This window comes from Xenopus laevis, chromosome 7S (assembly GCF_017654675.1).
Source record: "Xenopus laevis strain J_2021 chromosome 7S, Xenopus_laevis_v10.1, whole genome shotgun sequence".
Classification (NCBI taxonomy): domain Eukaryota; kingdom Metazoa; phylum Chordata; class Amphibia; order Anura; family Pipidae; genus Xenopus; species Xenopus laevis.
Window position 1 is genome coordinate 103,846,835 of NC_054384.1, and position 25,967 is coordinate 103,872,801.

The 25,967-nt window shown below is 39.6% G+C and overlaps 1 protein-coding gene and 1 long non-coding RNA gene across 2 annotated transcripts; both read left to right on the forward strand.

Moving 5' to 3' along the window:
• The first annotated feature begins 1,327 nt into the window (after positions 1–1,327).
• LOC108705874 (fish-egg lectin) lies at positions 1,328–5,920 on the forward strand. Its single transcript, XM_041571656.1, has 4 exons — positions 1,328–1,446; positions 3,299–3,526; positions 4,113–4,446; positions 5,340–5,920. Exons 1-4 carry the CDS (start codon positions 1,398–1,400, stop codon positions 5,506–5,508), a joined length of 780 nt encoding a protein of 259 aa, XP_041427590.1. The 5' UTR covers positions 1,328–1,397; the 3' UTR covers positions 5,509–5,920.
• A 12,920-nt stretch (positions 5,921–18,840) lies between these two features.
• On the forward strand, positions 18,841–23,501 carry LOC121396169. Its single transcript, XR_005962871.1, has 2 exons — positions 18,841–18,909; positions 22,930–23,501. It is a non-coding gene; the product is annotated as an uncharacterized LOC121396169 (long non-coding RNA).
• Positions 23,502–25,967: the final 2,466 nt, after the last annotated feature.

Below are 25,967 nucleotides of genomic sequence, written 5' to 3' on the forward strand. Positions count from 1 at the left end.
ATAACCCTGCACTGCAGCCTCCCAGTAAGAAATGGGAAGAAACCATTCTCTTTTTCATTCACTAAAACCACGAATGTCATGGAACTTATTATTATCACATAAAATACGAGTGGAAAAAAAGTGCTGAACAAGCTGAAAAAAAATACAAAAACAAAACTTCTAAAAGCCGAATTGATTAAAAAATGTCCACCCGACAACTTTTAGCTGGTGGATTTTGGTATTACGGTTTTACATGGTTTTGTATACGTAATACACTTTGAATCTTTAATTAAAGTAGTTTAAGAGATATAGAAAAAACATGAATATTTTAGGCTTTAGCACACGGGCAGATTCGGGGAGATTCTTCTTCTTCGGGGCGATAGTCTCCCCGAACTGCCTTCTGCCTGCTAAAATGAAAAATCGGCAGGCGATTTTTCATTTTAGCAGGCGGAAGGCGGTTCGGGGAGATTATCCCCCTGCGGGTTGCGTGTTTCGATTAGAAGTTCTGGGTGTGGGTATAGACATGGGTCGGAGGTTCTGCGGGTCACGGGGCGGGTGCGCTGGTCTTCACAATAGCGAAAGACTACGCCTACTTCCAATGATATCACTTCCGGTTTACAATGACAGCACTTCCTGATTCTTGATGGTCAGCGGGTCGCGGGTCCTGGTTGCGGATAAAGTACTTGCGGGTCAGGTAGCGGGTCCAAGCGGGTAAGAATGTGGGTCGAGGGTCCGGTTGTGCATTGCCGGTTACAGGTACAGGTCAAGTATGGGCTCCAAAAAATGGAGCTGCTCAGGACTCTACGCCAGGCGACTAAAGGTGGCCATACACGGGCCGATAAAAGCTGCCGACAGACCGAGTCAGCAGCTTATTGGCCCATGTATGGGCCCCCGGACGGCCTTCCCCGGACTAGAAATCCCGTCGGATCGCGGGACCGCATCAGCGAACAGATGCGGCCGAGATCCGACCGGCCGTAAAGCCACCGTAGGATCCGATCGTTGGGCCCTAGGGCCCACGATTGGATCAGCTCGATATTGCCCACCTCAAGGTGGGCATATTGGGGAGAGATCCGCTCATTTGGCGACATCGCCAAACGATCTCTCCATGTATGGTCACCTTAAATCTCCCCGAATCTGCCCGTGTGCTAAAGCCCTTAGAGATTCGTAAAAGAAAAAAAACGTCTTGAAGGCAAAAATCATCATCATCATGTGAGGACAAATATTTTACTTGCAAGTTATGGTAATGGGAATAAATAACCTTCCCCTACACCAGTGGCAACTCTGTCCCAACTTTCTGTGCTGATTCCAATGGCCAGTAACTAGTTCTGCTGGTCAGTCCCTGAGGAGGGAGGAGCCTGCATCAATGAATAAAGGGAGCTGGGCTACAAGGCAGAACATTGTGACCCACTGGATGAACCATGCTGCTGTCTCTGTGCCTGATCCTCCTGGGGGCCAGCGCTGCTAAAGGTACATTTCTTCACTTATTTTACCAAATGTAATCTCTAAATCACTTGCACAAAACTGGGCACCAACCAATAAGAAAGTGTATTTCATCTAGTAGCCCAGAAGATTTTGCTTTTGGTCCCTATTTCTACAGTCCATTATTTGGTCTGTCCCCCTTACCTTATAACTAAGCTACAGATACAGGTATGGGATCTATTATGTGGAATGCATGACACCTATAGGAGCAAAGAGGATTATTCTGCCATCTATAAATGGACTAATGCTGCTTAGTTTCCATCAGGTACATGGCACTGTCCTATTATTACAGGCAAAAACAAATCAGTCAAAGCGAAAGAAGTTCTTTAAAGGGAACACGTGGGAAATTTAACGTATAATGGCTTTTTGGATAACGGATCATCTAGCTGTCATTAAAACATGGTTATAGTTTTTTTTTTTTATAGTGAATAAAGGCTGAGCTTTGACATTTTATACTGGTGTGGGATCCGTTATCTGGAAACCCGTTCCAGATAACCGTTATCTGAATTAGGGAAAGGCTCCCATAGACTCAGTTTTATCCAAATAATCCAAATTTTTTTTTAAATAATTTCCTTTTTCTCTGTAATAATAAAACAGTAGCTTGTACTTGATCCCAACTAAGATATAATTAATCCTTATTAAACCTGTTGTATCTTCTACTGTAATTGCAGCTCCACTGACCTCACTTGAAGGGTCATTTCCAAACAGGTTTGAGTCCCCATGTTTATTGCACTTTGCACCCTGCCCCTTAGTAAACGTACACAGATGCAGGTCTTTGTGCATCAGAAATAAGTGCAAGATCCTGCACCTCCCCTGATCTTACCACCATGCCAAGAATAGGGAATGCAAACGTTTCTATTACAGGTATGGGACCTGTTATCCAGAATGCTTGGGACTTGGGGTATTCTGGATAATGGATCTTTCCGTAATTTGGATCTTCATACCTTGAGTCTACTAGAAAATCATGTAAACATTAAATTAACTCAATAGTCTGGTTTTGCTTCCAATAAGGATTAATTATAGCTTAGTTGGGATCAAGTACAAGCTACTGTTTTATTATTACACAGAAAAAGGAAATCATTTTTTAAAAATGTGGAGTAATTTGATTATAATGGAGTCCATGAGAGACGGCCTTTATGTAAATTCAGAGCCGTCCGGATAACGGGTTTCCGGATAATGGATCCCATACCTGTACCTGTATAAAAAGTAAACCTGTGTAAACAAACGCTGAGACCACAAACATTCAGCCGGAGTCGATTTAACACGCAATTGTGCGGACCAGCAATATAATGCCATTTCATGGCAGGTGCGGGGTGGTCCTGGGGAGGTGGGCCCTGCAGCCCCCAGTCCGGCCCTGGGCACACTTGAGTAAAGCTGGAGTAAAACTACTGAATATGCATACCTTAACAATGAGCCTAGGTCAAAGGTTAAACATATATGAACATGTACATAGGAATCCTTTTAAAGAAAGACAAACGCAACATGTTTTAACCCTTTCAGTAGCACTAGATTTAGAGCAAACTGCAAGGATCAGGCTGCGTACAAGTAACTGAGCATCAAGGGACACTGCAGTGTTTTTACATTACAGCAGGGGGCGCTGTAAAATAACCCTAATATCATCTGCTCTCTCACTACCTGCAGTATTCACTGTGGTTCCAGTTCGGTGTGTTACATACTGTAGTACTCCCACTTACAGATCCACTTTGCCTGCAGTACTCACTGTACTATACAATGCTTTCTAAAGTCATTAGTCAAAGTGACAAAATAAAGCTCATTTAGTCAGAAGTCTCAGCTTTTTAATACTCAATACTCAACATAATATTCTGTTTTTCATACCCAGGACAAACATGTACAGACATTCCTGGCAAGCTGCAGCAATTGGACGCTGGTGCTGGTGAGGTTTATGGGGTCACAACGAGTGGAAGTATTTACAAGTGGCAAAGGAATGTTTGGGTCCAGGTTCCTGGAGAAATGGCTCATGTAAGTGTGGGACCAGCTGGAGTGTGGGCAACCAACAAAAGGAGTTCGGTTTACAAACTTCAAGACAACGACTGGATGAGCGTATCAGGTAACATTTACATTTGTTCCTAGTTTTGTTCATAGTTTTTTTGGGAAAATGCAAACTGAATAGTGATGAGTGAAATTTGTTGCCAGGTTTCTCCTCAAAAAAAAAGAATGGTTGAAAAACAAAATGTTGCGCGTCACAAAAAATTTGTTGCCCATAGATTTCAATGCATTTTGTGAATTTTTTCGCTGTTTCACAAATTTTCAGAGATTATAAACGGTTCAGATTTACCCATCACTAAATCTGACTTAAATTAGAAAGAAAACAACTTGTCTATATCCCAACTACAGGAGAGGGCTAAACTAGAGCAGAATAGAACCTGGTGCCAAATTTGCCCTCCTAATTAAAACAATTTTCTGCCCCAGGTCTAGTAACCTATCAGATGTTTGCTTTCAAAAATATCTAGGAAAGGACACCTGCTCATTGGTTGTTATGGGTTACTAGACCTTGTGTAAACCATGAGAATGCAGTCCAGAGCCTCCTGCTCCAAGGTCCAGAAATAAAGTTCTTGTCTCCGGAGCAAATTATATAATACTCTGTTCATATCCATATCTCACCAGTGCTTGTATCTCAATCCCTTACCCCACAGGACTCCTGAAGCAAATAGATGCTGGGGGTGATAAATACCTGGCTGGAGTGAACACAGAAGAAGTTGTTTACTGCCTTAACCGATACGACACAATTTCCGGTTCTCCATATACACACTTCACCACAATACCAGGGAGACTTGTGTATTATAGCTGTGGGCGCCTGGGATGCTGGGGTGTGAACAATGCTTCAGATATCTACTTCCGCTACAATGTCAAACCAACAGCTTGTGAAGGCAGCCAATGGTGGAGGGTGGAAGGCAGTCTCACCATGTTGGAAGTTGGAACAGATGGATCTGTGTTTGGCTTGAGCCCCGATGGAAAAGTGTACAAAAGGTAAACATTTTAAACTTCAAAAATGCCCTATATGTCTGCTATATAGGACATTGTCTGTGGGATAGCAGGTATAGTAGGGAGAGATGGTGCCTATAGTAACAGTGGATAATAGTCTCTGGGAAGGGAGTGTGACTGTGAGATAGCAGGTATAGTAGGGAGAGATGGTGTCTATAGTAACAGTGGATAATAGTCTCTGGGAAGGGAGTGTGACTGTGGGATAGCAGGTATAGTAGGGAGAGATGGTGCCTATAGTAACAGTGGATAATAGTCTGTGGGAAGGGAGTGTGACTGTGGGATAGCAGGTATAGTAGGGAGAGATGGTGCCTATAGTAACAGTCGATAATAGTCTCTGGGAAGGGAGTGTGACTGTGGGATAGCAGGTATAGTAGGGAGAGATGTGCCTATAGTAACAGTGGATAATAGTCTCTGGGAAGGGAGTGTGACTGTGGGATAGCAGGTATAGTAGGGAGAGATGGTGCCTATAGTAACAGTAGGATAATAGTCTCTGGGAAGGGAGTGTGACTGTGGGATAGCAGGTATAGTAGGGAGAGATGGTGCCTATAGTAACAGTGGATAATAGTCTCTGGGAAGGGAGTGTGACTGTGGGATAGCAGGTATAGTAGGGAGAGATGGTGGGTCATATCACATGTGTCTTGTGTGACATGACAGAAAGCTGTACTGCCTACTATATAAAATAAGAATATTGGAGTTTCATGACCAGAATGAAAGGATACAGAGTCTAATACTGTATCAGTATGTATTACAGTTCACAGCCCATTATTTGCTATATAGTTTGCCATGCAAGTACTTTTATTGATGAATTAGATTTTATATACATTTCTTGGGTGTATGCAAGCTGAATATACTTATTTATATTATTATTTTCATTACAGAGAGGGAATCACCTATAAGAAACCAACTGGAACCTCGTGGGTGAACCTTAATTTCCTGCTACAAGTGAAACACGTGACTTATGATGCCGGAGCCTTGTGGTTACTCAGTCTCGAGGGGGACATCTTAAAATGTGAAATACCAGGCACGGGCCTCTCAGATTTGGTTTAAGAATCCGAAGAACATAATTATTATACAGTCCTATTGCTGTTTATAGTAAAATAGTCCATGAATGATTTATTCAGCCTGTATTGTAGAATAGAGACCTTGGTTGGGGGTTGGTAATCAGGAGAAGGGGCTTAAATACAAGAGTTGTCATCAGAAACAGATCCATGTACATAAATAATTAGATCCCTCACCGCAGGAAGAAAACAAGAATTTCAACTGTTATACGCCAGGGCTGATTTAGCAAAGAAGAGTGCAAGTACCAAGCCCCATAGAGCCCATACAGAAATCAACTATCCCAGTGCCCGTGGCAAATTGCGTCTCACTTATATATCAGCGAGACGCAAGGTGTAGAGCAGAACAGGCTGTATGGGATCCATAAAGGATAAGTAAACCTTTAAAATAAATGAATGTAAAATTGACGAGAGTGCTAGTCTAAGCACTTTTGTAATTTACATTCATTATTTATTCTTTTTTCATTCCAAGATATTAAGGGAAACATGTACTGTTAATATGAATGAATTTTGTTACAACAGCGCCACCTGCTGGTCATTTTCCCACCAGTCTGACCACCAAGTAGTCAAGGAAGTTCATGAGAAAGAAAGAGGCTGCTCTGATGTTCTTCTGCTTAGGAAAGATGTGAGAAAGGTTTCTAATTTGTTTCCTAAGCAGAAGAACATCGGAGCAGCCTCTTTCTTTCTCCTGAACTTCCTTGACTACTTGGTGGTCAGACTGGTGGGAAACTGACCAGCAGGTGGCGCTGTTGTAACAAAATTCATTTATATTAACAGTACATGTATCCCTTAATATCTTGGAATGAAAAAAGAATAAATAATGAATGTAAATTACAAAAGTGCTTAGAATAGCACTCTCATCAATTTTAAAATCACTTATTTTAAAGGTTTACTTATCCTATAAGGCCTGGGGATGTTAAATACGGGCTCCCTTGTACTTTATGTCCCCTAGTGAGAGATCTGAAAACAAGAGGAATGTTAGGAACACCCATGTACTTGCAGGGCCGCAAATCTTTGTCAGCAACAGGCGCATCTTGGTGACTGCAAGGTGGGAAAAGCATGGCACTTTGCACCTGATTTTTTCCCTTTATACCCCATTCCCATCACTACAGTAAATAAACTCTGGCATGTTGTAAGACTTACACTTTTTTTCTGTTGTAATGAATATTATTTTTGTGCAACGTTTTGGGTAAAGCAAAGATGAGTTTGTCTCAAAGAATGGAAATAAAACTGGCATCATGCATCTCTAAAGACTGGAAGCGTGACTGGTGTTTCATATACAGTATATATAGATATATATATATAATCCTGGTGTTACATTCTCCCAGCAATCTTCCAAAACTGTCCAATCACACCCTGTTACACGTCAACTCTTTTTCTGCTACAGCAAGGAGTATAAATATGTGTGAAAAATATAGGGCAGGGGAGAAGTTACTGATCTGTTGTGTATGGAGTCATGAGGACATCTTGAAGAGATGAAGCAGTAACAAGGTTATTATTGTAAAAAGGACCCCATAATTCCACTATAAATATATAGAAGTCAACAGGAAGTCTCAAACCAGTTTCTTTTTAGGCTCATTTGTATAGAAACACATGGACAGAAACCTTTGCTCAGACCTCTGTTCAGTGGTGTATTCTATATACAGCAGAGTGAGTTGGGGACCAGACCCAGCACGGAACCATGTTCTTCCCACCAACACCCTCCGATCTGCCTGCTCCCATGATGCCTGCACCCACCTTCCCAACCTGCATCTGTAAAGTCAATTGTCCTCCTCCTCCTTCCTGTCTGCACCCTTGATGTCTGGCACCCACATCCTGCTACTGGCTTCTCGGTGCTGCCTGGTGAATGCAAGCAATGTAGGGTGTTGTTATTATGATATCTGTATATGGTGAAGGGGGAGGGGGGGGCAACACCACTTTATCTGTTCCAAACACCAAAAAAGCAGTAAATACAGACAAGACGGGCAGCAAGTAGAGGAAAAGCAGTCATTGGGCAATACTAACCCTATTACTTTTCCTTTTGGAGCGCAGGACTGCTATTGCTCACTAGCCCTGACTTACACCTGATCTTACACACCTGGTGTGTACTATAACACTAGGGGTCATAGATTATGTAACAATGCAGGTTCCAAAATAGAGCATAAAGACCTGCATTCCCCCCAGACTCTGACTGTGATTCAGAATAGGCCCTAGAATTTCATACACACAGAGGTCCAAATAGCACGTACCAGCCCAATAAATTGTGACTGTCTATGGCATCTATGCACACACATTGCTAGTACGTCCCACAATACATATGGGTCAGACTGGGCCGGTGGTCCCCCGGCTCTTGTGGGCCCTGCCAGCCAGATCCGCTCCCTGACGAATCTTTCTGAAGAATCTACCTGCCGAATCTCCCTACTGAGACCTCCCTGGCGGCAAATACAAATTTTGCATGTGGCGAGGACACCCAGAGGATGCAGAGCCAATAAGCAATGTGTGAGGCACATAAACCAGGTTCACATCAGGACATGTTTCTAAACACATAATAACGATGAGGAAGCAACTGCTGCAATAAAACACAAACAATAACTTAAAGTTTCCTTATCTTGTTTATGGCTGCTATGAGTCAGCATCTTATGATTTATTGTTCTTTTAGCTTTAAAAAGGGAACAGCTGCATTTTCAGAAATCCAATTCTGTGAGCTGATACAGGTATGCTTTTATTTTGTTTCTATCTGTCTATATTTCTATCTAACTCTCTCTCTCTCTCTCTCTCTCTCTCTCTCTCTCTCTCTCTCTTTCTATCATCTATCTATCTATCTATCTATCTATCTATCTATCTATCTATCTATCTATCTATCTATCTATCTATCTATCTATCTATCTAACTATCTATCTATCTATCTATCTATCTATCTATCTATCTATCTATCTATCTATCTATCTATCTCTCACTATCTATCTATCTATCTATCTATCTATCTATCTATCTATCATCTATCTATCTATCTATCTATCTATCTATCTATCTATCTATCTATCTATCTATCTATCTATCTATCTATCTATCTATCTATCTATCTATCTATCTATTATCTATCTATCTCTATCTATCTATCTATCTATCTATCTATCTATCTATCTATCTATCTATCTATCTATTTATCTATCTGTCTATTATCTCTCTCTCTCTCTCTCTCTCTCTCTCTCTCTCTCTCTCTATCTATCTATCTATCTATCTATCTATCTATCTATCTATCTATCTATCTATCTATCTATCTATCAATCTATCTATTTATCTATCTGTCTATTATCTCTCTCTCTCTCTCTATCTATCTATCTATCTATCTATCTATCTATCTATCTATCTATCTATCTATCTATCTATCTATCTATCTATCTATCTATCTATCTATCAATCTATTTATCTATCTGTCTATTATCTCTCTCTCTCTCTCTCTCTCTCTCTCTATCTATCTGGCAAATGGTTAAACCATCTAGAAACTATTTTAACATATGGAAAACCATACAGAAAAGACAAAAATAAAGTTTGTTTATTACAGGAACGCAACTGGTACATCAACCAGAGGTAATCATTTCATCTTTACTTCAATGTTCCACAAAGTAAAAAAGGTAGCATTTATATTTACTCATTGTTCTAAAGTATTTCCCAGATCTTCTGACTTTTCTATCAATAAACCATTATTCATATTTCCTTGTTGTGTGTAGAGCCCATTTTATTTCCATTTTATTTAGTGAATCCTGTGCTTAAAGGTTGATCAATTGCATCTCAATCTCAAAAGTGTCCAATGACTGTGCCTCTCTTGGAGAATAATGACTAATGACTTAAAACATTTCTGTACTCAGGTTTCCTGTTCTTCCTAGAATAAAGGGGTGACATAGTGATATGTTGCTTTTAGATTGGTCTACTATTTATTGTTGGACTCCAGTCCTTAAGAGGGATATAAATGAGCTGGAGAGAGTGCAGAGACTAAGTGCAGCTAAACTGGTTAGAGGGAGGGAAGAGTTAAATTATGAGGGGAGACTGACAAGGTTGGGGATGTTTTCTCTGGAAAAAAGGCGCTTGTGAGGGGACATGATTACACTTTACAAGTACATTAGAGGACATTATAGACAAATAGCAGGGGACCTTTTTACCCATAAAGAGAATCACCGTACCAGAGGCCTCCCCTTCAGACTAGAGGAAAAGAAGTTTCATTTAAAGGAACAGAGTAGGGGGTTCATCACAGTGAGGACAGTGAGGTTGGGGAATGCACTGCCGGGTGATGTTGTGATGCTGATTCAGTTAATGACTATAAGAGGGACTTGGATGATTTCTTGGACAGACATAATATCAAAGGCTATTGTGATACTAAACTCTATAGTTAGTATAGATATGGGTATATAGAATTTATGTGAAAGTAGGGAGGGGTGTTTGTATGAGGCTGGGTTTTTATTTGGAGGGGTTGAACTTGATGGACTTTGTCTTTATTCAACCCAATTTAACTATATAACTATGTAACTATGTAACCTCTAAAACCGGACAATTTCGGACAATTACTAGTGAAAAACGTAAACATTTAAACGTCTGAAATGTATTAAATCTGTATTAATAGAATCAGTGCAGCCCCCATTTACTTATATGTGATCTTGAGAACTTGGCAAAGTTTTGTATCAGAGCTTTTTACACTTAATAAATCTCAAATTTTAAAGTTTTTAAGAAATACAGAAAAACCGCATATTTTTAGCAATTTGTAGAAATCCTTTTTCTGCCCGGCCGATCCGAATCCGAATCCTAATTTGCATATGCAAATTATGGGCGGAAGGGAAATCGCATGACTTTTTGTCACAAAACAAGGAAGTTAAACTGTTTTCCCCTTCCCACCCCTAATTTGCATATGCAAATTAAAATTCAGATTCGGTTCGGTATTCAGCCGAATCTTTCGCAAAGGATGCATCCCTTTTATATATATATATATAATATATTAAATGACCCTAAAATCAAAAGGGAAACCTGGTCTATGATCACAAAAACAAAACAAAGCTGGAATCCATGCACTTGACTGGGGTGTAAATGATATAAATTTAGGCAAACTCAAGGGGCAGATTTATCAAAGGTCGTATTTCGAAGCAATGGGTGTTTTTTTTAACTCCCATAACTTATTCGAATAAAAAAAGACCAACCGGAATTTATTAAAATTTTTTAATTTTGTTTCTGCTGGTGAATAGGCCGTATTCATTCCAATTTGAATAGTACAAATCGAAGTAACATCGTCTTCGATCGAATTTGAGTCTAAGTTTTTTTTAAAAAAAAAAACAATGAATTTTTAAAGTCCACCAATTGACTCCAAATGGGTTGTAGGAGGTCCCCCCTAGGCTAAAACAGCAATTCGGCAGATTTTAGATGGTGAATGGTCAAAGTCTAAAGAGACAGTATGGGGCAGATTTATCAAGGGTCGAATTTTGAATTTGAAAAATTTGAGTTTAAAAAGACCAACTGAATTAAAATCGAAGTTTTTTTTTGCTGAATAGGTCAGTTTTTGATCGAATAGGCCCATTTTGATCCGATCTTACGAATTGAAGTAATAGCGAATTCTAATCATACGATTCAAAGTTTTTCCCAAAAAAAACCTTTAATTTTTCAAAGTCCACCAATTGACTGCAAATAGGATCTAGGAGGTCCCACATAGACTAAAACAGCAATTCGGCAGGTTTTAGATGGTGAATGGTCAAAGTTGAATTTTGACAGAGACAGCACATGATAAATTTCGAAATTCGAATTTTTTTTTCAAATTTGGACTATTCCCTGGTCGAAGTACACAAAAATTAGCTCGAAATTTGAATTTTTTGAATTCTAATTTTCACTTCGACCATTGAAAAATCTACCCCCACATGATAAATTTCGATATTCGAATTTTTGATTTTTTTCCATATTCGAATCGAATTTGGACTATTCCCTAGTTGAATTACACAAAAAGCTCAAAATTTAAATGTTTTACTGTGAATTTTCACTTTGACCCTTGATAAATCTGCTGCTTAGGGGCAGATTTATTAAGGGTCAAATTGTAAATTCAAATTCGAATTATCTAGTTGGATTTTAGTCAAAACTCACAAATTCAAGTTCGGAATAATCCAAACTCAAAATCGAATTCGAGACTTATCATACCTGGGTACAAATTATACTATTCGCCACCTAAAGCCAGCTGAGTTCATGTAGAAGTCAATGGCAGAGGTCCAGGGACATTCGAGTTTTTTTCGGAGAAAATGCTTGGTTAGAGTTTAGTTGAATAGGAATTGAATACGAAACTCTGCCCCTTCTACTGTAGTTAACATCCTCTATGGCTATGGGAGAATAAATTCGCCTAGCATGAATTTCACTTCGCCGAAAAATTCATGAAAAATCGTGAAATCGGAAAGTTTACAAAAAACCCCGAAATTTGAATGTTTTCACGAAAAAAATTAGCAATTCGAACGTTTTTACTTAAAAATCAAGCAATTCAAATGTTTTCACGAAAAAAACGAGCAATTAGAACGTTTTCACGGAAAAATTTAGCAATTCGAACTTTTTCATGGAAAAATCAAGCAATTCGAACGTTTTCACTTAAAAATCAATTTGAATGTTTTCACAAAAGAATTTAGCAATTTGAACTTTTTTACGGAAAAATTTAGTAATTCGAGCGTTTTCACGGAAAAATCGAGCAATTAGAAAGTTTTCACTTAAAAATCGAGCAATTAGAATGTTTTCACGGAAAAATCGAGCAATTAGAACGTTTTCACAGAAAAATGTAGCAATTCGGACTTTTTAACGGAAAAATCAAGCAATTCGAACGTTTTCACTTAAAAATCGAGCAATTCCAATGTTTTCACGAAACAAAACAAGCAATTCGAACGTTTTCAAGAAAAAATCTAGCAATCTGAACATTTTCACGAAAAAAAACGAGTAATTTGAACGTTTTCATTAAATAATCAAGCAATTCGAGCAGGAGATTCACGGCGAAACGCGGAAATTCGCTGTGAATTTTTACCAGCCGAATTTATTTGCCCATCACTAGAGATGTACAATTTTAGACCTGAAACCTGCATGAATATATCAAGGTAGATCTCTTTTTCCGTGAGATATGCCAAATGCATGGATACATTCATTTATTTTGTATTTTTGTTTGATCTAGGAAATTTGTATACTTGTTCTGTATTGTCACATCTATAAAGTCTACACATCGTCTCCCTGATCTCTGCAAGAGGACAGAGTTAATGTCTGGATCCATGACAGAAAGGTCAGGCAAAAGAAGACTTAAAAGGGATGTAAAGCCAAAAAAATTAAATCCCATTTTTACTTAATTTAATGAAAAATAATTAAAACATTTGTACCATTTTTATAAAAAACCTGACTGTATGCAGGGAAATTCCCCCTTTGATTTTCTTGCTCTGACAGCTGCAGATAGGAAACTAGACAGTTACTCTGCAGGGAAACAATACTTTTGAATTAGAGGGAAGCAAAGTGCAGGGTTATTGTATGTTTTGTTTGCACAATGTGGCCTGCCTTAGCTAACCTCTATTCCAATAAACCCCTGCACCTTCCCAGCCTGGCAAAACTAGAGCCGTTCTGTTTGTTTCTCCGTATAGAGATTTGTATCCGCAGCAGTGAGTCAAGGGGAGGACGTTTTATCCTGGTTTTTTTTTATAAAAACAGTATAGATTTTATAATTGAAGTATATTAGATTTTATTTTTCAGTAATTTAATTTCAGAAATTTAAAATGGGATTATATTTTCGCCTTTACATCCTCTTTAAAGTGCTGCTAGCATTACGTGGTGGTGTGCTAAGCCTTCTAACTATATATGGTGCCTATGAATGTGGTTTCAAACTCCCTTTTCTTAAGTGTGTTTGGGAGCTATGGCCATACAAATGCTTATTGTAGTTCTCATCAGGATGGGGGCTCTCTGTTAATTCAGCACACCTCTCACAATTTTTAGATTGGGGTTAAAGGAGAACTAAACCCCTATAAAATAAAAACCCCTACCCCCCCAACCTACATAGTCCCCCCTCCCTGCTCCCCCCAACCTAGGTGTAAACTCCAGTAATTGCCCCTAAGTCTTTACTTATCTCTCTTTGCAGATTCAGCGCAGCGGAGCTCAGGGGCCCATCTTCAGCTCTTCGGTCTTCTTCAGAAAGTAAACGCCGTATTGGGGCATGTGCAGTTGGAGCAACCTTCAGGGTTTTGCGCATGCACCGAAAGTGACGGAAATTGCTGAATGGAAGGAAGAAGACCCGAAGAAGACCAAAGAGCTTGAAGATGGTGCCCGTGAGCTGACTATGTAGGGTAGGGTGTAGCTATTTTTATTATAACAGGGTTTGGTTCCCCTTTAAAGAAGATGAGGTTCCACATGTGTTTGGGTGTTATTTGGTCACGGAGGTGGCCAATATGGCATTGAGCAGGAAAGTAGTGAAAAGGTTTGGGCAATGGAAAAGTTAGAAGCTTTGTAATACCTGAAATGTTATGAATTTGCACAAAACGAAGGGTGATTATTGGGTGTGGGTGGGTTTCGGTGAATTTTTCAGTGCAGTGGTTGCCAAGGGGTTGTTCTGCTTTTTAAATAGAAAATAGTTCACTGGTGCAAGTGTAGGGATGTGTAGAATAGCCGTCCCCAATATTATTTAGCAGGCAGTTTCCCTAGTGTTATAGAAACCTAACTGGATTCTAAAATACAGTTGAGAGGGGTAACTGTTTCCTATTCCTGCTTTAAGCTATGCTCCTTGTTGTTTCTCACAGTGACCAGCAGATGGCATTGTGCTAGAGTATAAAAGGCTCTGAAGCCATGCTTTCAGCGTCCATCTTGTGCTGGCTCTAGCCTGAGCAGGCAGGCAGAGCTCGAGTGGAACCTAGACAGCTCAGGTTTAATAAGAATAGGCTACTCACCTTTATAGGTCACTCTAGGAGTGACAGACAGTTAGATTATTTAGGTGAGCAGTTTGAGGCTCTTCCGAGGATTGTGAGTGGGATTAAGATCCCGGGTACTAATTGCCAAAAAGTAGGGACTAATTGTACAGACCTAGGGTAGAGAGTATTCCCCTTAGGTTCAACTTAGGGAAAAAGCTCCTCAAAGCTGCATGTATTATTCTTGTTCACGAGGAGAATCATATTGACCAAAAGGTGCTGTGAGTATTGTCTATCCAATGTTGATCCTGTATGTGCTGATTGTACAATCCACTGAGGTTTGTATATTGTGTCTAATAAATCTATTCTATGGTTAAGTTATAAGAACCACTGGCGCCCAATTATTTGCACCCTGAATACAGTTACAGTTGCCCTACACCCTGCTTCCACATCGCTGCGAAGGCTCACTCCCTAAGATTATAGGTCTCATCCAGAGCATATGTACTAGGAGTGAAGCTTATAGTAGAGTAAGGTGCACTCAATTTACTATAGCGCTACACAAGAAATATTCAAAACATATATATGTATTTGCCTAATGTTCTAACTAAGAAATATCTAAGATCATTATTTCTTGATCTAAACTGGACAAAATCTGACTTAGAAAATTGCAGATGGGTCTGATCTGTTTCCAAACACAATTGTGCAAATTGTAGCGCATTCCATTCAGAATATTGCAACAAAACTGTGCTGCTGAACTCCATCCACCAGTGGGTTGCCCCAGGCACTCAGCTGCCTCACTAAGCCATACGTACCACATTAATCTGTATGGAAAAAATTCACCCAGAGTAGGATCTGCAAATTTCTTCATCAGGTGCGAATTTGCAGCAAATTTATGTTTCGCCGCTGGAGAATAAATTTGCATTATTGCAGTGAAAATGTGCCTTTAATGTGTGTCAAAATTCGAGTTTTGTTAATTTTTTTCCTGTTTCGCAGGAAATTTGCGAATTTCACGGTGAATCGAAACGGGACAAATTCACCCATCACTAATCTTTACATCTATGGCCAGCTTTAGCTAATCCTACAATCAAATCCTTCTGCGTGTGTGTGTATATGTCAAGACTTTAACATTAGCTTTTGTTCCTCTATAGGTAATGTGTCCACATCAGTTTTGTTCCCTAGGAACCTGAACATTCCTTGTCTATGCCCTGAAACAGTTTAATTAAGGACTTTTTTTACAAGAAGGAAGGCAGGGTGCAAAGTACTACATGATCACCTGAAATAAACCCCATAGTGCTTCACTCAATGATAAATATAGCCCATAATCACAATGAAGAAGTACATTGCTGTAATAAAACACAAAACATATTTGCTTTTTGTTGTATGTTTTGCATTGCAATGCTAATTGTTTGGAGGAGATAAGCGTCAGAACATTTATAGCTTTTGTCCTTAAAATAAGGACAACATTTCATTTGCAGGACCAGAATTTAAAGTGCTGTGAACTAATACAGGTAAGCATGGGAATAATAGCCTCTGGGAAAGCACTTTGGCTGTGGGACAGCAGGTATAGTAGGGAGAGATGGTGCCTATAGTAACAGTGGGATAATAGTCTCTGGGAAGGGAGTGTGACTGTGGGATAGCAGGTATAGTAGGGAGAGATGGTGCCTATAGTAACAGTGGGATAATAGTCTCTGGGAAGGGAGTGTGACTGTGGGATAGCAGGTATAGTAGGGAGAGATGGTGTCTATAGTAACAGTGGATAATAGTCTCTGGGAAGGGAGTGTGACTGTGGGATAGCAGGTATAGTAGGGAGAGATGGTGCCTATAGTAACAGTGGATAATAGTCTCTGGGAAGGGAGTGTGACTGTGGGATAGCAGGTATAGTAGGGAGAGATGGTGCCTATAGTAACAGTGGATAATAGTCTCTGGGAAGGGAGTGTGACTGTGGGATAGCAGGTATAGTAGGAAGAGATGGTGCCTATAGTAACAGTGGATAATAGTCTCTGGGAAGGGAGTGTGACTGTGGGATAGCAGGTATAGTAGGGAGAGATGGTGCCTATAGTAACAGTGGGATAATAGTCTCTGGGAAGGGAGTGTGACTGTGGGATAGCAGGTATAGTAGGGAGAGATGGTGCCTATAGTAACAGTGGATAATAGTCTCTGGGAAGGGAGTGTGACTGTGGGATAGCAGGTATAGTAGGGAGAGATGGTGCCTATAGTAACAGTGGATATTAGTCTCTGGGAAGGGAGTGTGACTGTGGGATAGCAGGTATAGTAGGGAGAAATCATGCCTATAGTAACAGTGGGATAATAGTCTCTGGGAAGGAACTGTTACTGTGGTATAGTAGGTATAGTAGGGAGAAATCATGCCTATAGTAGCCATGGGATGTATTTGGAAATGAGTGATATTTTTCAAGCTTAATCCATTGTCTAATGGATTAAGCCACCAAATAGGCCACTATTTACCCTTTTGGTTTTTGGCTGTCGCATGGGTCTTTGCAGAGATGTCAACTAACCCCTTGTCATAAGGGAGATACTCTTTACACTAAATGGGAACATCAAATAAAGTCTCCAAAACTAACATGACCAAAGCATGGATCTTGACCAAAGTATAAAATAAGGGCATGGTTACACAATACTTCGGGGCAGATTTATCAAGGTTTGAATTGAAAATTTTACATTTTAAATTCGAAGGTCAATCTGATTTTAGTGTAATTCGACTGCGGAATAGTCCACATTCGATTCGAGTTTTAAAAAAATTCGAATTCCAAAGTGTATCATGTACTGTCTCTTTAACAATTCGAATTCGACTATTCACCATCTAAAACCTGCCAAATTGCTGTTTTAGCTTATAGGGGACCTCTTTGAACCAATTGGAGTCATTTGATGGACTTTGAAAAAAAATCTTTTTTGAAAAAACTGTAATCAAATTTGATCAAATTCGATTTGAATTCAGTTCGAGTTTGCAGGTCCATCCTACTCACCCGAATTTAAAAAATGTGATTTTTTAAATACATTTCAATTGGTCGTTTTTTTTCAGAATTTCAAGTTTGTGGGAGTTTAATATAAGTCCCATAAACTCGAAATTCGACCCTTGATAAATCTGCATTTTAAATGATAAGTAAACCTTTAAAATAAGCGATTTTAAAATTGATGAGAGTGCTATTCTAAGCACTTTTGTGATTTACATTCATTATTTATTCTTTTTTCATTCCAAGATATTAAGGGATACAAGTACTGTTAATATAAATGAATTTTGTTACAACAGCGCCACCTGCTGGTCAGTTTTCCACCAGTCTGACCACCAAGTAGTCAAGGAAGTTGTCAGGAGAAAGAAAGAGGCTGCTCTGATGTTTTTCTGCTTAGAAAAGTTTTGAAAAATGTTTCTAATTGTTTTCCTAAGCAGAAGAACATCAGAGCAGCCTCTTTCTTTCTCCTGACAACTTCCTTGACTACTTGGTGGTCAGACTGGTGGGAAACTGACCAGCAGGTGGCGCTGTTGTAATAAAATTCATTTATATTAACATTAAATGTTTCCCGTAATATCTTGGAATGAAAAAAGAATAAATAATGAATGTAAATTACAAAAGTGCTTAGACTAGCACTCTCGTCAATTTTACATTCATTTAGTTTAAAGGTTTACTTATCCTTTAATGTAGATTTTAAAAAATGCCATCAGATTTACAGTAAACCTGCCTAAACTCTTTATAAATGTAGCCAGAGAAAAGCAAAACATTTCGTTGTTTCTTCCGCACCCATACGGTATGTAACTTGTCAATTCAACCTAATGGGGGGATGTGTGAGAAAGGAATGGAGGGAGAGATATCAGCAGATGAAGTAGTAGAAGTAGTAGAAGTAACAGGGTCTTAAACGATAAGTATATCTTAAAAATAAGTCAATGCAAAATTGATTGGTGTTATTCTAAACACTTTTTCTATGTATATTTATTATTTTTAATTCCAAGATATTAAAAGATATGTGTACTATTAAACATGAATTTATTTTGATACAACAGCACCACCTGCTGGTCATTTTCCCAAATTGAGATCTGACCTCCATATCTGCCACCTACTGATCAAATTGCAAATTACCGGTATCTATTATACTTTAGTCTCTTACAAGCCTGCTACAAACTGATAACAAAGCCTTCTTGTTGATGCCTTTTAAATACATCTTTAAATTCCAAGTGGAGTAAATATTAAGAGACCAGAAGAAGTGAAGGAGGATTCAGGTCTAGAAATGCCAGGGAAACAAATCCTCAGCAGCATTCAACTTATAACCATCTTTCTTCATAGGGAATTCCATTATCCAGGTGACAATACAGGAAAAAAATGTGGTCATATCTTTCTCTTTAGAATTATCAAATGTCCTCTATTTATTTTGAATGTTTGCAAGAAACGTGTGTTATTCATAACCTGTAAGTCACACCTATAATCGTGTTCACATACATCAAATATGCCTTTTTCTTTCCTAGGTGGTACAGTCTTTGACGGCAAAGCGTAAAAATGATTTTCAGTCTGATGAAGAATTTCGATGATTTGGTATGTATTTTATTTTTAGTACAACACACTGACTGCTCTGATGATAAAATACTTACTTTTTAAATTAATTATCTGATCGAACTTCAGAACCATGTTGTATAAGCATCAAAAACTGATCTCCCCCATATATTGTATCTCACCCTATAAGAAGATAATGGGCCATTTATAAATATGTAATACACAAAAGCCATAATTATCCTGTAATTTATATCCTTATAAACGGCTCTTAGTGATGTCATCAGTTAAAAACTGAGCTTAGTGATGTCATTTTTGTCACATGACTCACGGAAAACTTGTGTATTATAATAAATAAAGTGCCCCTTGTTGGAAAATATGAGGATAATAGAAGTCACCTCGGAGTTCCATGACTCAGCCTTCGGCCTCGTTTTTTTTTATATCGTCATGGAACTCCTCAGTGACTTATAATATCCTTATATGTTACAATAGGGGTAGTGATGGGCAAATTTATTCTCCAGGCGCAAAATCACAGTGAATTTCCGCGATTCGCCGCCAGTGAATAAATTCGCAAAACCGCTGTGAAAATTCGCCATCATCAAAAAAATGGACACGCGTTTTCGCCAGCGAATTTGCCGGCGGCAAAAAAAAACGGACGCCGGCGCCGTTTCGCTAATTTTTCACCATTTTGCAAATTTTGCGGGAAATTCGCGAATTTTTCGGCAAACCGAAGCGCCCCAAATTCGCCCATCACTAAATAGGGGTACTTTATTCACTATGTACTCGACACGAGGTAAATCCTCTATGCAAGAATTAGTACTAAGGAACCTCAGCACTGTAATTACCATTACTTTATTTAATCTTTCATGAATCTTTGATGTCTGACATGGCGCCTGCATATTGGCAACCAGATAATTTGGTGCCTTTATTAAAAGGGGATTCCGTTCTCAGCCTGAATTAGTGCTGGAACGCTTTTGAAGGGTACAACATTATAATACACTACACTCCTGGGTAGAGATGGGTGAATTTATTCACCAGGCATGGATCACACCGAATTTATACACTTCGCCACCTGCAAATTTTTTCAAGAACTTGCAGTGGAAAAAATTGCTGCGACAGAAAAAATTTTGATGCCCCATTCACTTTAATGCATTTGGACTAAAAAGTTGTGCATATAAAAAAAATTTAGATGAATGGAAGCGGAACAGATTTGCTCATTCCTACTCCTGGGCAGATTTATTCCTTTTCATGTCTATCTGCAGGTCTGTGCCTACAACAGCCCCCTGACCAACCTCTATATACAACTTTTGTACCCTGATGTGAGTAAGATGGCATGACAGTGATGCTGCCAAACAAGCGGATCTCTCCCCGATACTGATCTAGACCCTAGGGCCCAATGATCGGTTTATAATGCAGGACTATGGTCCGCAATCCAGTGGGAATTTTAACCCTGCCAGATATCGATCGGGGAAGCCCGTCAGAGGGCCCCACATGGGCCAATAAGCTGCCTGCTCGGTCTGTTGGCAGCTTTTATTGGCTCGTGTATGGCCACCTTTAAACAAACAAATATCTACTGTACTTGGTATTTTTCTTGCCATAAAAACTATTTCTATGTCCTTCTAAACCTGCCAATTCCAGGCCTGGATTTGTGGAAAGGCCACCAAGGCCCGGCAGTGACGGAACTAGATGGGGGCGGGCCCTGGTGCGGGCCGTGCAGCCGGGCCCCGCCCCCACCATCATCCGTGCGGCAGCTGCAGAATCCAGACGGTGCGTGACTGCCGGGGGGCCCTGCGGGGGTGCGGGCCATGGCCCAATTGCACCCCCTGCTCCCCCGGTAGTTACGCCACTGAGGCCCGGACCTAAGGCGGCAGGATTTTAGGGGGCGGCATGCTGCCCAACCACACCCTTATTGGTTCAGAAACACTGAGAATGCTCAGGAGATAAAATAGTTTTTTAATTTCTTGTGTGCCAATCCCCATTGCTCCGGTCCCGATGATGAAAATTTGCATGAATAGGAAACCCTAGGAATGGCCTAGGGGTGCCCGCTATGTAAATCCGGCACTGGCCAACTCTGAGCCTTTATACACAATTCTAATTCATGTATCTGACTTCTGTCATAGTAACATAAACATAGTAAGTTAGGTTGAAAAAAGACACACGTCCATCAAGTTCAACCTTTTTACTTTTTTTAACCTGCATATGTGCCAGTTGATCCAGAGGAAGGCAAAAACCCATTTGAAGTCTCTCCAATTTACCTCAGAGGGGAAAAAAAAATCCTTCCTGACTCCAAAATGACAATGGTTGATCCTAGTCCCTGGATCAACTTGTACTATGAGCTATCTCCCATATCCCTGTATTCCCTCACTTGCTAAAGACCATCCAACCCCTTCTTATACCTATCTAATGTATCAGCCTGTACCCCTGATTCAGGGAGACAATTCCACATCTTCACAACTCTCACTGTAACAAACCCCTTCCCAATATTTAGCTGGAACCTCTTTTCTTCTAATCGGAATGGGTGACCTCGTGTCAGCTGGAAAGACCTACTGGTAAATAAAGTATTAGAGAGATTATTATATGATCCCCTTATATATTTATACATAGTTATCATATCACCCCTTAAGCGCCTCTTCTCCAGTGTTAACATCCCCAATTTGTCCAGTCTTTCCTCATAGCTAAGATTTTCCATGCCTTTTACCAGCTTAGTTGCCCTTCTCTGTACCCTCTCTAATACAATAATGTCCTGTTTGAGTGACAGAGACCAAAACTGTACGGCATATTCTAGATGGGGCCTTACCAGTGCTCTATACAGTGGAAGAATGACCCCCTCCTCCCTTGACTCTATGCCCCATTTAATACAGCTCCAGACCTTATTTGCCCTTGATGCTGCTGACTGGCATTGCTTGCTACAGACAAGTTTATCATCTACAAGGACTCCAAGGTCCTTTTCCATTATGGATTTGCCTAGTGCAGTCCCATTAAAGGAGTAAACCTTTTAAAATAAGTGAGTGTAAAATTTACAATGGGCTATTCTAAGCACTTTTGTCATTTACATTCATATATTTTTTTTTTTTATTCCAAGATATTAAGGGATACATGTACTGTTAATATAAATGAATTTTGTTACAATAGCACCACCTGCTGGTCAGTTTCCCACCAGTCTGACCATCAAGTAGTCAAGGAAGTTGTCAGGAGAAAGAAAGAGGCTGCTCTGATGTTCTTCTGCTTAGGAAAACAATTAGAAACCTTTCTCAAATCTTTCCTAAGCAGAAGAACATCATTCTTTCTCCTGACAACTTTCTTGACTACTTGGTGGTCAGACTGGGGGGAAACTGACCAGCAGGTGGCGCTGTTGGAACAAAATTCATTCAAATTAAAAGTATCCCTTAATATCTTGGAATAAAAACAAAATAAATAATGGATGTAAATTGCAAAAGTGCTTAGAATAGCCCCCTCATCAATTTTACATTCACTTATTCTAAAGGTTTACTTATCCTTTAAGGGTATAAGTGGATATTCTTACATCCCAGGTGCAGGACTTTACATTTATCAACATTGAATCTCATTTGCCACTTAGCTGCCCAGATTGCCAGTTTGTCAAGATCCTGCTGCAAGTGCCACATCCTGGATGGAATTAATTGGGCTGATAGTTTTGTGTCATCTGCAAACACTGATACATTACTTACAATACCCTCCCCTAAGTCATTAATGAACAAGTTAAATAAAAGTGGAGCCAATACTGAGCCCTGGGGGACCCCACTAAGAACCTTACTCCAAGTAGAGAATGTCCCATTAACAACCACCCTCTGTACCTGATCCTGTAGCCAGTTTCCTTTCCATGTGCCCAACAGACCTTAGTTTAGAAAGCAGTCGTTTGTGGGGCACAGAATCAAACGCTTTGGCAAAATCCAAATAGATCACATCTACTGCCCCCCCCCCACTGTCCAGCATCTTACTTACCTCATCATAAAAAGCAATCAAATTAGTGTGACATGACCTATCCTTCATAAAGCCATGCTGATTGCTGCTCATAATGCTGTCTCTGCTTTTCTTTTTTTACAATAGAAAAATTTGGACTTTGGAAAATCTCAAACTCCTTACCGAAAACCTGAAATATCCGGACAAAAACAAGGCGAAGTTTGAATATGAAAACAAGCCATTTCCAACCACTAAAGAAGAATCAGAACTTGCTCAAACTCAACTCTCTAATGAGATGGAAACATCTCTTGAGCTTGTCCCGGAATTTGACGATTACATAGAAAAAGCTGAGAGCCACAATTCCTCACTGAGTGTCAAATCTACTTTAGTGAAGGTGGTCAGGGCTTTGTTGGATTGGCTGATTTGGCTGGTTAAATTAGCTTTTCAGCTTATTGATTGGCTCATTAATCATGGATTGCCTATAGCTAAGCGGCTTCTTTCGTTTTTAAAATATGCACGGGGCTGTGTTATACGGTATCATAAGCTCTGCCGAGAGTAAGCGGAAATTTGAATTCCCAGGCTGAAGAATGACATGATCTGAAACATAAAAGCATATCTTTATAACTTATAAATTGCTAATCTATCAAATCAATAAGAAGGCAAGATTGAATGTGCTAAATAATGGTATTTTGCTTATAAATAAAAATATATGTCATTTCTGTAGTTAAAGCTTTTTTTGGGGGGGGGTCCTTATTTTTGCCTAATTGCTCCCGATTAAAAATCTCTCTTTATAAACCAAACTCACCCTTCTATGTTAAAGGGATACTGTCATGGGAAAACTTGTTTTTTTTTAATAGTGAATAGTGCTGCTCCAGCAGAATTCTGCACAGAAATACAATTTTCAAAAGAGTAAACACATCTTTTATTTTGAAATCTGACATGGGGCTAGACATGTTGTTAGTTTCCCAGATGGCCACAGTCATGTGACTTTTGAGGCGCACTCGATCTTCTTTTTAGTTTCTATAGGCAGGGCATTGGAGCGCTCACAAAAATGGGACAGTGATCAGTTAGGAGGGCATTGGGCTGGTGATGAGAGGCTGATTCAAGCGTATGGGGTGTATTGCTGGGAAGCATCCCATTAGTACTGCCGGTTGCTGCTACAACTGTTTCATTGGCTCACTAACAGTCATGCAGTCTTAACACCAATTTTAAATACAGTGGACCTGTTAATCAGTGGTCTCTATCAGTGATGGGTGACTTTGTCCTGTTGCACCGAAAAAATTCTATAATTTCTTGTGAAAAAATTCGCAAATTTTGACACCTGTGTCAATTTGCGTAAATTTTGACACCCGCATTAAGGTCAATGGGTGTCCGAATATTGTTGATGTGTGATAGTTTTGACGCAAGCGACTATTACAACACTCTTCGAACATTGGTTTGAATTGAACTGGTAGCTATAATTGCAACAGGCATAGAGCCGACCAAGGGTGTAACTACAGAGGAAGCAGACCCTACAGCAGCAGGGGGACCCAGGAGGCATAGGGGCCCCATGAGGCTCTAATTCATATACAATTTCAATAAATATTGGTAAAATAGGTCAACCTTTAGACATTTTGGGAGCTTGAAAAATATGCAGAAGCATCTGCATAAACAAACCCCTCCCTTCCCCAGCTACAGCCTTTTCTCACTTTAGATAAAGAGAAGCTCGTTATACAGGTTCTGCAGTCCTAATTATTGCAACAATTTTGAAAAAAGTGCATATACTTTCCCTTTAATGTTGTGGTTGTCTGTTGTCTGCTAAATTCTATGTTTCCCATACATTAAACAATCTATTATTTGTCTCTTCCCTGCAGCCGTCTCCCCCACCCCAACAATTGTCATAACTGCAAGTCATTTACAGGAAACCAGGAATTAGATATGAAAGTGAAAGCTCAGAATCCAGGGAAAATAAATATGCCTGTCACCTCAGACTGGAATTAAATGTAGAGACCCTAAGGTTTAGGTATATTTTACTCAGTTTCCCCTGTATTTGGACACATAAGTGGTCATTTGATTCACCCAGACAGTTATGTCCCTTTTCCTGGGACGATTACAGTTCAAAGTTTGCCCAGCAGGTGGCAGGATCGTATTTCCGCGTTTCGCAGCCGGTAAATGAATTCCCGAAACTCCCATCGAATTTGATGTGTGAAAAAGTCGCCTGCGTCAAAACCGTCACGCGTCAACACTATTTGGATGCCCACTGACTTTAACACCGGCGTCAAAATTGGCGTGAATTGACGCGGGCGTCAAAATTTGAGCTTCACAAATATTTGTTTGGAATCATTTTGCTGGAAATTTGCGAATTTTTCAGCGAAACAGGAGAAATTCGCCCAACACATTTCTGGGAGTTTTAGGCTCATGTTTTATATGTTTTGCTAATGAAAGTGAATTGCCCTTTAAGCTGTGAGTCACCGTTCTCCAAGAAATCTGCTTATCTTAAATTGTTACAGTTGTTTTTTGCTTATTTTAAATTGTTACAAATGTATCTACAGTAGGTGCAGCTGTTCAGTGTTCTGGGTTCTCTGCCAAAAAGCCTTTTATTTTAATTAAGTTTCAGAAACTTTGTATCTTTTTCTGGCGTCAGTGCAGGAGAAACTCGGGACATCTCACAAGAAACCCGGGACTGTGGGTTGAGTTGTCAAGCAGCAAATTCACGAAAGGCCAAATTTTCGCCTGAGAAGGGTTCACCACATTTGCTCCAATTCACTGGGTGCAAATTCGTTACCACTACGCTAATTCACTAAAATTCAAAGTTGCCTCTCAGCAGACAAATGCTGGTGAGAATTTCATCGCGAACTTTCACTAACGCTTATATCTGCCGAAACTTCGTTAGTACTCTTACGCTTAGGTCAATTTGAATAGGGCGGGTACATATAGGTTATATATATGTCTTTATTAGAAATATTGGTGCAAATACTTGAAGTGGCCACTTATTATTACACATGTCCAAGGAAGCAAAATAAAGACAAAAGAGATCCTCTAATGTCCTAGACATGAGCCCACCCTAAAACAAAAGTAGTTCCTGCAACTGGATTTGGAAACATTAAACCCAGTTTCCCAGCACTGAACAAGTCTGTCCTTTATCCCCATTTTTGATTCCAGTGTAATATCATGAAGCCAAAACAAACTATAATCTAATGTGAGAT

Bases quoted from the DNA above. Each gene is read 5' to 3' on its own strand.
- LOC108705874 (XM_041571656.1), top strand. From the start codon at position 1,398: ATGCTGCTGTCTCTGTGCCTGATCCTCCTGGGGGCCAGCGCTGCTAAA. The intron at 3,527-4,112 runs GTAACATTTACA...CTTACCCCACAG, and splicing joins CGACTGGATGAGCGTATCAG to GACTCCTGAAGCAAATAGAT. The intron at 4,447-5,339 runs GTAAACATTTTA...TTTTCATTACAG, and splicing joins GATGGAAAAGTGTACAAAAG to AGAGGGAATCACCTATAAGA.